Below are 17,736 nucleotides of genomic sequence, written 5' to 3' on the forward strand. Positions count from 1 at the left end.
TAATTTTATGTATCAATCGTTGTGTTTGTCAGGTCAACGTCAAATTTAGGTAAATTTTATACAATGTCTATAAATATCTGGCATATTATTTAAAACATGCATACTGTCAGAAACTATAGTAAAATGATAAACATACACAGTGCACACGTACTATTTATTTTATGTCAACACACAGCGTATGTGCACCTTGACCTTTTGACCTGTACGGGCCAATCTCAATGACTTAATATTCATGCGCACTATACGGTAATTCCTGCGGGCAAGCCGTACACAAGTCTATGGTATTTTGTTTCTCGGATTCATAAGTATTTTGATGATTTTTGTGCCATTTCGTATCAGAAATGTGAACTAACCAACCAAAATGGGAATAGAATATCGAGATGAATTAGTAGGCAAGAGATTTCTGTGTGTCAGTGGACCGGGAAAGTTAAAAATCAGTAAAATTTGTGATTGGAACTGGCGAGCGGGAATTATACGTGCTGTAGAGAAGAATGGTGGCACAACAGGCTCCGAAGCTGAAACTGCAATCGTAAGTTAACCTCGTTTAATGATGAATTTCTCACATAAATTAACAAATCTAAACATTGACAACTATCACATATGATTCCATGATGTGTACTGATTGTAATTATCAATATTATGTGTGTATTGTTGATTCTTGTCATTAAAGAATGTCATGTTATTCGCTGACCTAAAAACTCCATACAGAGACACTGCACAGTCCATAGCACAGGTAGATGCATAGCAATCACTGTGTGTGTGTGTTAATATGCAAGGTCATTTCCCAGTGTGTTGTTCGTGGCTCATATTTGCATGCATGGCGCTCAATATTAAATTGAATGCCATTTTTTTGTTGACCTGGCTTATTGGGTAGTGGTCACTTGTGTGACTTGTTATAACAAGTCTACATGATGACCATTGACCACAACAGTGTCCAGTTTTCCTTTGAAATTGAATTTGATGAATTTGGTCTGTACTGAAATCAGAACTGTACTATAATCTAGGTACAGGTAGACTTGACTGTATAAAATGTAGGGCTGGCATGCTGACAGTTGGGAATGTTTACAACTAGCTGCATGTGTGGCTTCTCTAATGTAATTGGGCATAGGATTTATCATAAAATCTGGCCTAATAATTTGTAATTCAATCAAAAGTATTAATGATACCAGTGACAGTGCCCACTGCATTTCTCATGACGTTCATGGTTCTTGTAATAATGATGACATTTTAACTCAAATTTTCATTTTAAATTTTAATAATATTTAAGTTCTGCTGTATTTAACATTAATTATGAAACAGTCACAACACTCAACAGCTCACAATAGCGAATTTAACAACAATGTCAATGACCCACCCATGACACAATGTGCTCTAGTACCTTCAAAGAATGACCATATAGGATGTGTGTTGGAACCATACACAAACTTGTAACTTTAGATCAACTCCAAGTTTGAGATTTGCTACATTAGTCAATATGGTGGAGGGGGGGGGGCAAGGTCATTGCGCTAGATGCCTTTGGGAATACGACAGGTGTATTTTGGCTTATCCAGTATTGAATCCTGCGCGCCAACCTAATCCTGCAGATACACGATCATATTAAAGGCGCTTTAAGTAACCATGTAAAAAGACTGCCAGCCATCACACTACTCTGGGTCTCTACTTGAGCCTGTAGTGAGACCGATGATGACCATGTTGATGATCACCTTCAGTTCAGGAAAGAAAATAATCATTAGTTTGTCAAATGAAATAAATGTTGTTCTCAAATTCCTAAGAATTTGTTTGTGCTATCATAGTACCTGTCATTATTGGAAATTCTGAGTATAAAACTCATGCCTTTATTAAATGGCAAAGTCCTTGAGCTATGTGATAAACAAAATTGCTAGGCTATTGAACTGTGTCTCATACATGTACATGGAGAATACAAAGAAGTCAATAATATATTGAACAAAGGAGATGAAGGATAAATAGATAATGGAGGGTGATTCAATGCAATCCCAGCATTAACATTTTTTACAAGCTCCGTTGCAGCCTGTATGTATCAACCCCATGTGGCATGTTTGTGGTGATGCCATGCCAATACTGTGCTATCCATGTGTCATGATAATAACAAATAAATAGCAAGTCTGCATACACGTGTGTATACATGTTGGGTGGGTCTACGTTAAAAAGATGTGTGCCTATGACCCCATGACTGCCAATTTTATGTCTGAAAATGTTTTAAAATTGTAAACAACATGACATAAATTTTATTTTTGTCAATTTTAAAATCATACGAGATACGAGAGAAAGTTGTGTTGACTATTTCCTCTGACTCCATTTACCATTTTATTTTCACTTGACACATCGGTGTACAATGATTTGGAAATTAATTTCATAAAGAGGGTTGTGAAGTGCAAAGGTGTGTGGTTTTTCACCACATGTGGAATAAAGTGTGACCTTGGTGGAAACATCAGACATGTGGTATACTATTGACAAGTGCTTTCACATGGTATCACATTGTAGTAATTGCATAATAGTTTTGCAATGCATGATGGGAAGATATTAAATGACCCTCTTAACAACAACCATGGTACCATGTCCTTGAGAGTGCCCTATCTATTCCTGCCATAATCTATGGATTTATGGAAATTATGGTCAATCTGTAAACATAGCTGTAGATAACAATTATTTGCAGTTCAGCCTTTGTCCAGTTTATGTGTATAAAAGGTGTGTTGTGTCATCTGTGAGTGTTGGGGTGTACATGTACATGTACATGTATACAGAATTCTTACTGTTACATGATACACATAAATAATATGCCTGATATCAGATCCTGAAACTGTGCCTGCTTGCAAGGCTGCATCATTGCATGGCATTTGACTACAGCCATAAAACCTGTGGAGAGTTCATGGTCATAATACTTTTGTATGGTCAATTGGTCATGAAAAATAAATTTTGTCCTAAGTTCATGTTAGCCATGGCCATACAATGCCCTTTTATTTTAATACTAGTATAACATAGGCTAGAGGACTGAAATTGTTTGAAAGCATTTTTCAATGGGACACGAACTGTGCCTTTTTTGGATCAATGTTGTATCAAGGTCACGCTTCATTACACAAATGATCAAGTTTTCTAGATAGTACGGTACAGGTACTATACCAGGGTTCGCAGGTTTTTGCCGCAGGTGGAAAAAACCATGGTTTTAACCGCTTGGCAAAAACAGTTTTTGCCAGTTTTTGCCGGCAAAAATGGCAAAAACTAAAAAAGTGATTTAAAGTTCCGATTTTTGATCTCAAAACGAATTATTATTATTACATTCAAAAATTAATTTCCATTTACTGAAATGTGGTATATCACATTCAAAATATTTTCATTTTAAGGACTTGATGAGACAAAAAATAAGTTGAATGATTCATTAAAAGATATATGTTTACTGTTTATTAGCTTTCTGTGCACTTGTTAACATTTGAGTGACTATAAATGAGTTTTTGCCAGTTTTTGCCGGTTTAAACCAGGCAAAAACTGGCAAAAACAGGTTTTTGCCAGTTATTGCCACTTTGTCGGCAAAAACAGGTTTTTGCCGGCAAAAACCTAACCCTGTACTATACAAAAATACGTACAGTAATAGGCCTATGCCACATCTACCAAAATTGATTCAAATTCATACTCCGCTTGTAAGCATTCAGTTCTTGGCAATTACAATTTTGGCTCCGATACCGTAGTAAGTTTGTAAATTCCATCTTGAGTTAAAATCCTTTGATGCATTCATGTACGGTACAGGCTAATCGTCAAGGTACAGATACATTTCTATAATTTACAAATTATTGACATCATCATACATATTGTACCATGTACACATTTGTGAACTCATCATAGCCATTATAAGTAGCACGTTGTTTTGTAGCTGCTGCTGATTTAAGTTTGCAGGAAATACTGACTTCCTTTGCCAATTTGTGAAATATCAATGTGTAGCCCTGGATGTCAGTTTGCACAGTGCAGTTGAGTCATCCACAAAATGGGTGAGAGAAAAGACCCATAGCTAAGTAGGTGCTGTATTATAATATGCACAGCGTGCATTGGTATTGCAAATAATACAGCATACTGAATGGTATGCATCGGCATAGTGTAGTACTACAGTACAGGTGCTGGCATGTTTTAGTTAATATCAGCTCAGACAATAAACATAGAGGTTTTGTAATATTATTATTAGTTAGAGATGCATAATTTGATGTAGTAGGCAAAATGTACAAAATCAATGGTCAGTAAGGCTGAACCAATAAAATGGTAAAATTGGTAAAATGGATTAGTATTTTTGTGTTTTTTTTTACAAGAGTGAGGGGTTTAATGCGTAATTTGGTCTTTGAGACTCCATCCTCACAGTCACAAGCTGTGCCGTTTTTTTTGGGTTTGAAAAAATATGGTGAAAATCAAAATGTCCACATTGCCATTTTTCACACCTGAGGCTGAATAAAATGTTGGATTGGATATTGGCCAATATATTATTTTAATCAATGGATTTCAAATCGGTGAACAAAAGTCACCCGTAGTTTTAGGCTGATAATTTATACCGCTATAGGCCCTATTGTAAGTTTTAACATTAGTGTCGTTGAAACTTGCTTCACAAAGTAAACTTGTACGGTACCGGTACATTGATGTATTTTCTGTACAGTGTTGTGATACCATGATCTGGAGTTCAATAAATTCCCTTTTGAACATACATTTTTGTAGTCAATTTTTTTTTGTATTTTTATGATTATTATTTTGAATTTTGATTGTATGCATTGATGATATTAAAAGTGCATAGTTTCCCACCAGGTTGTGCCACTGCACCAGTGCACTGTGTGGGTGACTGTTTATCCAATGTGTGCATAAATGAAATGGAGGTCGGTGCATAAAAAACAACAGTTTGACAAATATCCAACATCTTTTGGACCTCTCTGCCCTGTTAAAACCTGAACATAAATTATCTTTGCTTGATTTCATGCACTGAACGACTTTTGAGTTTTAGAAGCATTTAGAAAGGCATTTACCGTATTCGTCCGAGTATAGTCCCATGCTCGAGTATAATCCCACCCCCATTTTTCGAAAAATTTCAGAATTGTAAAAAAAAAAAAAAAAAATTTTTTTTTTTTTTTTTTTTTTTTTTTTGGAGTATCCTGGACCTAGACCTAGATGCTAGGATCATTCATGGTTGACCTAAAAAAAAAAAAAAAAAAAAAAAAAAAATTCAAGATATTTTAATATGAAAATTGATAATTTGTATTCATGTCATACTCTATTAATGATTTCAAAATGCATTGAATTTGAATGCATTTTGAAATCATTAATAGAGTATGACATGAAAACAAAGTATCAATTTTCATATTAAAAATACAAAATATCTTGAATTTTTTTTTTTTTTTTTTTTTTTTAGGTCAACCATTAATGATCCTAGCATCTAGGTCTCAGGTCCAGGACACTCCAAAACTGAAAAAAAAAAAAAAAAAAAAAAATTTTTTTTTTTTTTTTTTTTTTGAAATTGAGTATAATCCCACCCCAATTGTGAAAAATTTTCACATAAAAAACGGTGGGACTATACTCGGACCAATACGGTAATATACATTTGTATGCATGGCATACATTACACAAACCATCTTTCAGTGTTATTACCCCATTTTGAATAACCTTTTGCTGTCTCAATCAAGTCAGCACTTCAGACATTCAATGCAGAATTACATTTTTCACTTATCCGACCAATGCTTGGTGCCATCTGCACAAATATCTTGGTGTACAGTGTATGCCTACTGCCAGTGTTTGATTTACCTGGTGTAACAGAGCAAAATGCTCTCCAACCATTTTGGACAACCTGCTTGCTGCTACACAAATTTCAGCTTGTAGCAATATTTTGCAACATAAGTTTGTAATAGGCCTGGCATTTTCGGTAATTTTGTACCCGGGTACCCGTAAGATTTTTTCGGGCGGGTAACCGGTACCAAATTGCAAAAAAAATTTTTTTTTTTTTTGTAGTTTTTGTTGTTGTTGGTTTTGTAGTGTCCCTGGACCTAGACCTAAATGAATGTTAGGATCATTCATGGTTGACCTAAAAAAAAAAGAAAAAAAAAAAATTAAAGATATATTTTTGTATTTTTTATGAAAATTGATACTTTGTATTCATGTCATACTCTATTAATGATTTCAAAATGCATTCAAATTCAATGCATTTTGAAATCATTATAAATAGACTATGACATGAATACAAATGATCAATTTCCATATTAAAAATAAAAAATATCTTGAAATTTTTTTTTTTTTAGGTCAACCACGAATGATCCTAGCATTTAGGTCTAGGTCCAGGGACACTACAAAACCGAAAAAATAAAAAACTTAAATTTTTTTTGTTTTTTAATTTCGGGTACCCGGGCAGGGTATTTCCTACCCGGGTAATGTAAGGCCAAGTAAAAAAAGAAACATGTTTCTCGTCCGGACTTTTTCAAAAAAGGAGGAGGCAGGGCTTTACTATTTACTATTTTTCAATTTTTTGCTATTTTTTCCAAGATGGCCGCCATGCCAAATATGGCTGTTCAATGTAGGCCTATATTTAATCACCGATATTGTGCTATTTGAGTATACTGATGCAATGTATGACAAAACAAATGATTTGTATCATTTTTAGTCCACTTGCTAAGCATGTTTCAAAATTCAGAAACAGTGAAAATGTACATTTGTTCAGCTTGACAATAGGCATATTTGATATATATATTTTTTTAAATGTTTTCCTACCCTTACACAAACTCTAACCCACCCCTAAATATACACCCACCGGTTAAGCCTAACTAACCTTTAACCTAATCCAAAACCTTGCCCTTACCCCCAAAAGGGAATTAGGGGAGAAATTGATTTCACCTGAAAATCGGACCTATATTTAATGTTTTAAAATGCATGAATATGTTAACGTTTTAATTACTTTATTTTGCCTCAATTCATCGAAATTGTTATTTTCATCGCTAACAAAATAAAAGAGAAACCTTTCACATAATTTTGGAAATTTAAAATTTTTTCTAAAATTCTAAAAATACCAAAAAATACATTCGAGTGCAAAAGCTTTTTTATTATTGTTAAGAATTTTTTTCTTACATGCAACAGCTTTTTTATTGACGTTAGAAATTTGATAAATAGGTCATCATATACAAAATGCATGCACTGGCCTATTTATCAAATTTCTAACGTCCAATAAAAAAAGCTGTTGCACATAAGAAAAAAATTCTTACCCAGAAGAAAAAAGCTTTTGCACTTAAATGTATTTTTTGGGTATTTTTAGAATTTTAGAATTTTTTTTTTTAATTTCCAAAATTATGTGAAAGGTTTCTCCTTCCTATATAATTAGCCATAAAAATTGCCATTTTGATGAGATGTGGCTAAATAAAGTAATTGAAACTTTATTAATATATTCATACAAAGTTTAAAAGCTAAATAGCCTATAGGTCTGATTCTGCGATGAAATCATTTTTAACCCGAATTCCATGGGTGTTTGGCTAGTTGGGCTTGGGTGGATTTGTATACATGTAGGAAGGTTTGGGGGTGGGTTAGAGTTGGGGAAGGGTAGGGGAAACAGTTAAAAACTTTTTTTTTAAATTAAAAAAAAAAAAAAAAAAAAAAATCGATTTTTTTTATTTTTTAAATTTTATTTTGAATAGTAAATAGTAAAAAAAAAAGGCGGCCCAAAAGGAGGCGGGCGGGGACGAGAAACTTGTATTTTATTTTACTTGGCCTAATCTCGGGCGGGTACCCGCTACCCCGCCCGAAAATGCCAGCCTTAGTTTGTAAGCATAGACCCTATGCTATACCTACTACCTAGATGCTAATAATCAAAGAACATCACCCAAATAACATATAATCGCTAAAATTGTGATGCAAATATTTCATAGTAAATTAAATCCTGTGTATTATTCATGTATAAATATAAATATAATATTTTACAGCATGCCTTTAAAACAAAAACAGGCTTATTAATAATATTAATTATTCAAGTCTCATCTGGCACTGAGTGTAATACACTTCAGAATTCATCAATTGGTGTTCAATATTGGATAAATGTCAATAAAATGTTGCAGGCATTTATGGGATGTCATGATAAATTCTGAGAATCTAAACAAAGGACAAAGCAGGTAGCTTGGGAGTGTGCCTCATACATGTACATTCATTCAATGCTGGCATTATGACATCCTTTCTCTACCAATGTGCCAGTGACATGCACAAACCCACAATGAACATAATAACTCTTCTCTAAAATGATTCATTACATTGTGATAGACCAAAAATGTGCATCATGTACATAATCATAATGTAGGTTGTATGACTGTATGTAACCTGGACATTGTGATTTTTATGAGTCATTTGTTGCAATTTTATGAATTCATTTGAATTGTTCATATAATTTTTGTTTTATTATAATTTGCTCACATTGAGCAGTAAGGCTGAGTTCACATAGAAGTATACGGTATAGGGTATTCGCTATACGAAATACGCTCATTCGATCAGGCTGAGTTCACATAGTAGTATACTATGTGAACTCAGCCTGATCGAATGAGCGTATTTCGTAGCGATTAGCAAGTCTAGGCATGATAGGTCAGTTTACCAATTTTCTTCGTCTAATCAAATGCTTGTAAGTTTACTTTTTGAGGTCACATTGCATTCAATGAGGTGTCATAATGTGCAGAATTAGATAGTGCATCTATTTAAAAAAAAAAAATTTTACCCACATATGGTTTAGTTTTAAAATTAGGACGGTATACGCTGCACTAAAATCGAACACGCACAATTCCCACTTATTCCCACTATAGGGGGCCTACTACTATACGCAGGTATACAGCCTTTTCGAATAGTGCCCTCTTATGTGACCCGGTACTATGAAATTACCTTGCTCGATTTAAGCTATACGCGTGCACCTGCAAAACGTGCACCGTATACCCGAGTAGTACATACTTCTATGTGAACGCAGCCTTATGAACACTGATCAAATCAGTGATTAAGGACAATCAATAGGCCTGTTGTGTCAGGGAAATTCAGAATCCATCCCAAGAAGCTATCACAAGGATCTCCAATCTTTTTCTGTAAGGACTCAATTCTATAATTCAGTGGTATTTTTTTCCTTGTGTATGCTACAAGAAACTGTTGAAAATTTTAATTAAACTTAATCTTTAAAAAAAAAAGATTTAAAATTGGAATGTACAGGTGAAGTACTATACATTTTAAATGGAGAAAATTATTGCTATGTTGTGACTTGTTTCCATCCACAAACAAGTCATTTTTCTCTTGACAACTACTATTTAATTAAAAATGATAAAATTTTATAATACGGTACACAGTGTCCCGACTTTTATTGTAAATTTAATCTAACTACTGGTAATCATGTAAATGATGTAATGCATAATTTGTAACTGTGCAAGAATTTTACATGATAATAAACTCATCACCAAAGTACTACTAGGTCAATGTGCTATTATAGAATCTCCCAGTCTGGTCTGACAGCAGCTCCAGCATACAATAATCATGGCATATGTGCCATGCATATCATCATATGGTGTTGAATCACAGGTTGACTACGTAGCAATCCCATGAAGATTCTTAATAGTTTCCATTACTTTTTGCCCAAAACTTTCATTATTTTTTGTATTAAGTCAATTTTTTGATGAGTTTTGATTGAATAAAAATACATATTTCCTCCCAAAATGTCGGACATATTTCCACCTGGTTATTACAGGTTATAAGAAAAGATGTTCATGACAGTACATAGGGCCTACATGTTGGGGCAGTAAATTGAAGTAGGGACCTAAGTCAAGTGGTTTTAATGGTCATCGGTCAGGTAACCCCAATGACCAAGATGCAGTATGTGGGCTAGTGGCCTCGTGAACATCATAGATGATAGAGCATGATGCGCTAACAGTGCGTGAGAAGGGTGCACGTGCTGATGCAACCTGGATATCATACTAAGAAGCAACAGAGCCTAATATTAGTGTGTTGGGTACAAAACTCGAGTCATACTCCACAACTTTAGGTGAGCTACCTGGTATGCTTGTTGAATGGCGGTTATTGAAATGCCATCAGATATGAAATTATTTATAATAATATTGCATTGTGGGAATGCTATAAAATCCTCTTGTGACAGTGAAAAATATTGAGTTTGTCAATTTGCAAAACAGAAAAGTGCATTGATCTTTTGTACCATCATAATGTTATAAATTTGTTATATAAAACACATTTTGGTTTATTCATGGAAGTAGTACTTACATCATGGTGTATTCAAATTGTTTTATGTGTCAGGTTTATGTAAAGATAATATGATAATGGCTATAAAATGAATTACAGCAAGATGTATCAAGATGTTAATTGTAAAATATTTTTTGGCAAACATGTTTACAAAATATTTTGGAAACTCTTTTCCATTATAAATGAGAATGTTTTTTGAATGTGGAAATATTTAAACCCTTTATAACCAGACATTTATCATTTTCTATACAATGTTGAAGTCTTTGGGGAATGTAGGGCCTACATTATAGCTGCATACATGTAGTCAGGTCTTTGCTATAAGGCCTGACATTGGAATTGGATACTGACTCTTTGATGTGAATTTTAATACAAATGTAGAATATGACACCAATAATTTAAAAAAATTAATATCCTAAAAAAATGCATGATTTATTTTTAAATATCTTGTGACTTGTTACATGTACATGTACATCATGTCATCAAGGCATTGGCAGTTTTTGGCATAGCACTTTATCAAGTACACAGCATAAGCATGGACTTGATTGACCTAATAACTTGGAAGCTTGCATATCTTTGCATTCATATGGCAGGCAGCTCTCAGCAGCAGGTCATACTACATTTGCATTCAAGCTCAAGCTCAGGGTCACTTCATTTCATAAAAGGATCAAAATAACAAAATGTTGAATAGGTTCCCATGCAGGTCTGATCTGTACATGGAGGTAGAGCTGAACTGTGGATAATTGCACCCTGCAGGCAATTTGTTAGTGAACCCATTTTTTGATGAGTGGCTTGAGCTGGATTACCTCAATGGTTTGAACAGTTTAGAAAATAATTTTAAGAAATTGTCCATTTGAGAAAAGTGCATTCAACTGCATCAAGTGGAGTGCTTAATGCTAAGATAGCTCTTAATTTAGTACCCAGGTAATAAATGAAAAAATTAGGTGGCCATTTTTGGGTTGGCCAAAATGGTAAAAAAATTGTTTGATAAAATTTATGTTGTAGGTATATCACACTCTAATCATTCACACCAGTTCTTTTCAGCATACTTTCCCAGTTATGATTTATATTAGTGCATAGACAGCAATGCAAATAAGAATTTTTTGTGTTTTTTTCAAATTGGATCTTCTTCACATAAAATACCCTGAAACAAATGTGAAGTAGGATTTTGTACAATATGCCAAGATCTACGAAGCATCAGTCTCAACCTTTAAATGAAGTTAATGTAATCATGTCCATGATTGACAGGGTTCGCAACGCGCAAAAAAAAGTGTTAATATAAATTAAATTGTAATTAATCGTTATAGTATTTTTCCTTGATTCTGTGTGCAATTTCCCTCGTATAATTTTATTTGATACAGTGAATATTATTTTTTAAGAAGGAGATGGACCTTTGTGGCTTTGTGACTACATTTTGACTTCTGTGCATTTAGAAGCAACTGGAATGTAGAACTCGAGAAGTTCACATGGAATATGAAATTAATCTGTTTTGAAGTAAATCAGTTTCTTTGAGTAATTGGCTTTTAAAAAATGAGACTACCTGGTTATGATGTCACATGTCAACTCCCCTATAGTTGTATGGGCGGAGCCATAGGCGGAGAGCCATACTTTAATTTTGTTTTGCAATATTTGTTCGCACGTTTAAGGGTTTATCTAGCCACTGTGTAGATTGAAAGTTGCAGGGTATATAGTATGTAATCGAATGAAGAAGTAGATAGATTTTATATAATAATATGTGTTCAGGAGAGGAGATATTTAACAAAAACAAAAACACCCAAGTCCGTCAAATGCGCGAATAAGAATACGTGTATAGTATAGGCCTATCCACCATTGGGGAATTGCCGCAGCTGATTAGAGTCGTTCATTTCGCGGGCGGTACATGATTAGAGTCGTTCATTTCGTGCGGTAAATAGCGGGCAATGGGTGTATTTTTTGTTCGCTTTTGTGCTGCTTTTTGGAAACACTCGCGTTCGCTATAAAGTCGTTAATTTGTTTGCACAGACCTAGTCTCCTGCACAGCCAATTTGTGTCGGGCGATCCAAACAAACATCGTGATAGCCACATACAGTCTGGCCCGAGGCACAGACTATCAAGTGTTTGTTTACCAGTGACCTTCAATAAAATCGATACTGTAGTACAAACATGCTATATACAGGGTGTCCCTCAAAGAACTGTATCGTCAGAAACTTAATTGTTTGGGTATTTTAACGCCACAACAAAACAAAACTAAATACTTGGTGTGGTTGAGCAATAAATCACCTATCACATACTTTTTGAAAAAAAGACGAAATATTAAGATTAGAAATTTAATAACGTGGCATAATCACTGCGCATCATAATTTTTACTTCATTTACTGTATAAAACATACATCTTTTGACTCATTATGACACCAGATTTTTTTTCTTTTATGAGAAACAAAAATCCTTCCAAACTTTACATAGAGCCAAAACTTTACAAGATTAAATTTTTTATTTTGGCATAACAATTTAGGGAATTTTGTTTTTGTTTGTTAACGTTTGTTTTAATACGCAATCACTGGGCACACCCTTTCCAACGAAAAATGAAAACTTTAATCTCAACATTTAATTTTGAGCATGGAGAAAGGAAATCATAATTTCCTCCTGTTTCTCCCCATTTTCCCCTTCTGTTTTTCTTCTCTTTTTTTTTTTTTTTTTTTTTCACCTTTCCACATTTTTTTTTCTCTGACAACCCTTGTTTACCAAAAGTAATAAATTTTATTTAATTAATGACGACACAGCATTCTGTCATCCCTGTCTAGCACCGCTCCAAAGGTTTGACCTGGTTGTTAAACCGGCGCGCCGCGGCGGAGGCCAGATGTCAGAACTGCAAATCAAATGCAGCAAGGTAGAGGTTGTAATATCGTGCACATAGCTACATATACCTTGCTGTGTATAGTGAACAGAGCACGTGTATTTTGCTCACTGGCAATTGATACAAACAGAAGCTATCAATAAATGGGACAGTATGAATGGATCATTGTCGAAGTTTATGTTGTGATGAAGTTTGGAAGTCAACATGTGCGATGATGCCGAGTATTAGGGAACAAACCAAAAGATCAATGACGTCCTATAAAGTTTCGTTTAGGGGTGAGGGGGTAAAATACTCGATTACGTTTGTACAAAGACCTCGGTCTGAAGAATGTGTCATTATTATTATTATGTCAAAATTTTCAACATTTCATTATTACGCTTTCTGGCAGGGAGGGAGGGGTCGGCTGAGAAATGAAACTAGTTACGCTTATAGGACGCCATCGATCTTTTGGTTTGTTCCTTATAGGGTCTACAGGGTTTTAACAACATGGTGTATCGCCTAAACTTGGTCAGTTGTATTTGTAGTTGATGTTCTTACAGAGCTGAATAGATTTCGGGGTCATCCAAGGTCACCCAGGGTTCATCTGAGGTCAAATGACTAAAAACTGTCATATGGGCACGAAACTTGGTGGGTATAGTCAACACTTAAAAGTAACATTTTTGGAAGGTCATTTCGGGGTCATCCGAGGTCACCCAGGTCACCCAGGGGCATCTGAGGTCAAATGACTAAAATCTGTCGTATGGGCATGAAACTTGGTGGGTACAGTCAACATTGCTAGAAACTGTCTATACATACAAAAACTTCCAACATACGGCTCGGGTTGTTTTGGTAAAGCAATACCAACACCTGTTGTGAACTCGACACCACGAGGGGATATCCCATATCCCAACCCGTGCTCTGGGCATCTTGTAAAACATAAACATTACACAGCTGTGTGGCCTATTACATTTCCATATTATTTCCTTCTTTAATCACCCCACACTCCCCATCCACCATCCAGGCTTCGCCCATACAGGGTTCTGAAAAGAAACTCACATCTAAACACAACCACTACCATACCATCACCCAACAACCTTACACACCAACCGCGTATGCCGAAAACCGCGCAACCCGAGAACCGCTCTAGTTTTATATGAAATTATCAGTTTCAATCATTTTCTACTGCCACAGTTATATGGGTTTTGATGGTGTTGAAAGTGAAAGTGCATTCCAACACAGCTAGCCCTTCTTGCTAACAAGATCAGTTGGTGTGAGTTGGTGTAGCTAGCCATTTGTGGTATTTGGTTTATTATTAGCATTGGTCATTTAATAGGTGTTTATTTACTGGTTTTCTTTGTGTTTCATCTGTAAGCACACTCCAGGAATTCTGCAGTAGACAAAGACATACCATTAAATGTGAATAAATGTGAATAATCAGTAATGGATCACATTTCTTCATTTTCTTGTGTAAAGCTATGTCAGTTTCTTTTTCTTGAATTATATTTTTGGATAAAAAATTAGCATCCTTGACTTACATCTGATGCATGTATTTCTTCATATAAAACAGACACACACACCCACACTGTCACACAACAACCCCCAAAAAAGAAAACCCGCCCCCCCAAAAAAAAAACACCCCAAAACGACAACTGATAGAGCATTTTGTGAAAATGAGAGTTCAAAATACATGATAATGGGGCCAACAATTCACACCCTAATTTGACACAATAGTAATCTAATATTTCTCATGAAAAATCTTTGTAAATATGGCAACAAGTACTATCCCTATAATAGGCCTATATACACATTACGCAAGGGCTACTTTTGTCCCCCCCATTTGAATGCTTTCATTACTGAAAAGTATACAAGCATGTTCTAAAGACAAATATTAAAATAGGCTAACCTGCAGCCAACACATTTTAAGGTCATTTTTTGTACATTATTATAAACCTTTTTTGTTAGCATGCCTTCAATGTACAGTCAATCATACATTTAGGAGAGTGATTTGGCACATTTTCATGAGGTCAAATAAAAGGCAACTTTTTGGCAAACAGTGAATTTATATAAAATGCCACACAATACAATGGGTGCTGTGGTAAATGTGGTTTTATCCAATACTGTCCAACTTTGCAACTGCTAAGTAAATTCACAGGAAGTAAATCAGGTATTCAATTTTCATTAGGATACTTTTTTAAGCCCCACACAACACACAAAAATATCATTTTGGACTCTTCCAGTTGAAATCCATACACTCCTAAATGGAAGCATGATGGAAGACAAATCGCCGACAGGAGGGGAGGGCTTGAAATTTCAAATGGAGTCACCCATTCATATAACCCCATTTGTAATTCACACTCTATCTGTGGGAGATCAAGGTCATGTCTTCCATTGGGGGTGTATGGATTTCAACTGGAATAGCACATTAATGGCACAGTTCTACATTACTAGCTCAAATGAGCATATTATTTGAGTCCTATGTATTTACTTTGTAGATGTAGTGATTCACTATGGACCACAATGGCCTCATCCCAATGGCATAGTTCAATAAGCTCTATTAAACAACCAGAATGCAAACTTTGACCTTGAGGTGAAGAGTATTGAGTTTTTGTACCCAAATTTTCAAAGGTCATTCAATGACTGTGCAGTGGGGTTAAAGAACTTTGCCCTGATACATGTATCATATGAGCATGTTTAGATCATAGGTAGTGATTGTGGAAAGCCCAATTGACTTGTACTCAAGGACAGTGAACTTAAACTTTAGATGCCCTTGCCTTGTATGCTACATGTATGATGAATTATGAGAAATTGTTTTGAATTGAGCAATCCAAAGTGGGCATGGGATATAGAGTTAAAACTCAAAAACATTTTTATATGATTATAATTGATGATCATCTCTAAATTCTGCATGTTACTAAAAAGGGCATAATATGTACTGAGGAGTTGAAATCTATTGGTGACAAGGCTCCCGCTGGACGCAAATTCTTGCATCCAGATGCGGCAAAATTGTATCGCTGGACACAATGTTCAACAAATTACATCAACCTGTTGCGTTCAGTTGGATGCAAGTTGATTCAGCCCAAAAATGAGTGATTATAAGCTTTCCCAAATTGGTGTAAATTTGCAATGATCCTATTTCGTAACTTAAAAATAAAATTTCACATCTCATCGTGCATATATTATAATAAATTAACAATTACTTAAGCTCAAAACACGAGAGCGAAATTACAAATTTCTTAATTATCGTACATTGTCAGCAAGTTTACATTCACACAATTTGTTATTGAGAATAATATTTAAAACATAAATCTTTAAAATCTCATCAGAAAAATGGAAGGAAATAGTCAAATATTTGCATCAAACTGAGATGCGATGCGATGCAATACCGGCAACTAGAAGCCTTGTAAAATTGTATTGCCTGTTGTCCAACACCAGGTTTTACAGTTGTACGTCCGATCGGACGCAGAGCTTTTGAAGGCTAGCGGGAGCCTTGATTGGTGATCATTGTTAAACATGTTGGACTAATGTTGGACTATCATAGCATAGTAATCTATAGGAGATGTGTGTAATCAACGGCACAATTTAGGAGTAATATATCTGCAGCATCGTTTATGAACATGTTTCAACATAGACTTTCAAATCTTCCGTAAATTGTATACCCTAACCGTACTAAACAACACAAAACCACAGTTCACAAAGCATTATATGCACAGGCAGGTATCCCATTTGATGCTAGTATTGCGTCATCATGTGAACACGAACAGTCATATGGTCGCGGAACGCTTGGCCAGGCAAGCTACACCCCGTGGTAAGGTAGGCCTGTGCACATGTCTGGCACCCGAGGTTCTTTCATTCTTTCTTTCTTTCTTCATCCCTACTTTCCTTCCCTATCGCCAAAAAGCAGCGATGGCATTAGGGTTAATGTGACTGACAAGTTCTTAATACCAGATTTTTTAACCCAGGTAAGTTTCAAAAAAAGGAAAGAAAAAGAAAGCACATCTTAAGTTTGAGTTAGTGAAAGAAAGAAATGGAGGGGAGGGGGTTCTACAATGGCTTTGAAAATCTTGGCAAGCATTGAGACATGTACAGATAACCAGGATCTGGGAGTTAACTAGGGGGAAGTTTGCACTAGCATATTATTATACAGCATGCAGACAGCATGGTGAATTTACTGAACTTGAGTTGACCTCGATGTTGTTGTGAGCACAGAGTGAGCAAGAGATAGAACCTTCCTGAGGAGCTAGTAATGCAGCAGCCAGCCAGGCAGGCAGAGGAAATTGAATGTCAAAGATGTATGGGGAGTTACCATATGAAAAACATGATGCTATTTTTACCTCGGCTTATTTGTCGGTGTTCGTAGCTAGTGAATTTGGGTGTGATAAGCTAGTGTGATGTGTTTGTGTCTTAGGGTGCTTTGTAAAGCTTAATATGAGTAATGCTATGTATCATAGATATGTAGTGTATAGCATTAGCAATTGACATACTCATCTATAGGCAATCAACATGGTACGTTACCTATATTGGTGCAGCTTTCAATGATTTTTTAAAAACAAATATTAGTCTTGTTATATTGGCATGCTGTAGCCTACAGAGGTAAATTAAAACTTCAGGAGACCAGTGATGACTCTCTACAGTCATTTCCTTCCTTACATTTATAAACATTTTTATTCAGATTTAATATTTGTTTTTAAGTTGCTCAACTAAAG

The 17,736-nt window shown here is 35.2% G+C and overlaps 1 protein-coding gene across 1 annotated transcript in view; it reads left to right on the forward strand.

Moving 5' to 3' along the window:
• Positions 1 to 250: 250 nt before the first annotated feature.
• The window catches only part of LOC140163021 (probable JmjC domain-containing histone demethylation protein 2C), a 285,573-nt gene continuing 268,087 nt past the window's right edge, over positions 251 to 17,736 (forward strand). Inside the window, 1 exon segment of the mRNA XM_072186361.1 lies at positions 251 to 529. Within this exon segment, the coding sequence (XP_072042462.1) occupies positions 362 to 529 (168 nt within the window). The 5' untranslated portion in view covers positions 251 to 361.

This window comes from Amphiura filiformis, chromosome 10 (genome assembly GCF_039555335.1).
Source record: "Amphiura filiformis chromosome 10, Afil_fr2py, whole genome shotgun sequence".
NCBI lineage: Eukaryota > Metazoa > Echinodermata > Ophiuroidea > Amphilepidida > Amphiuridae > Amphiura > Amphiura filiformis.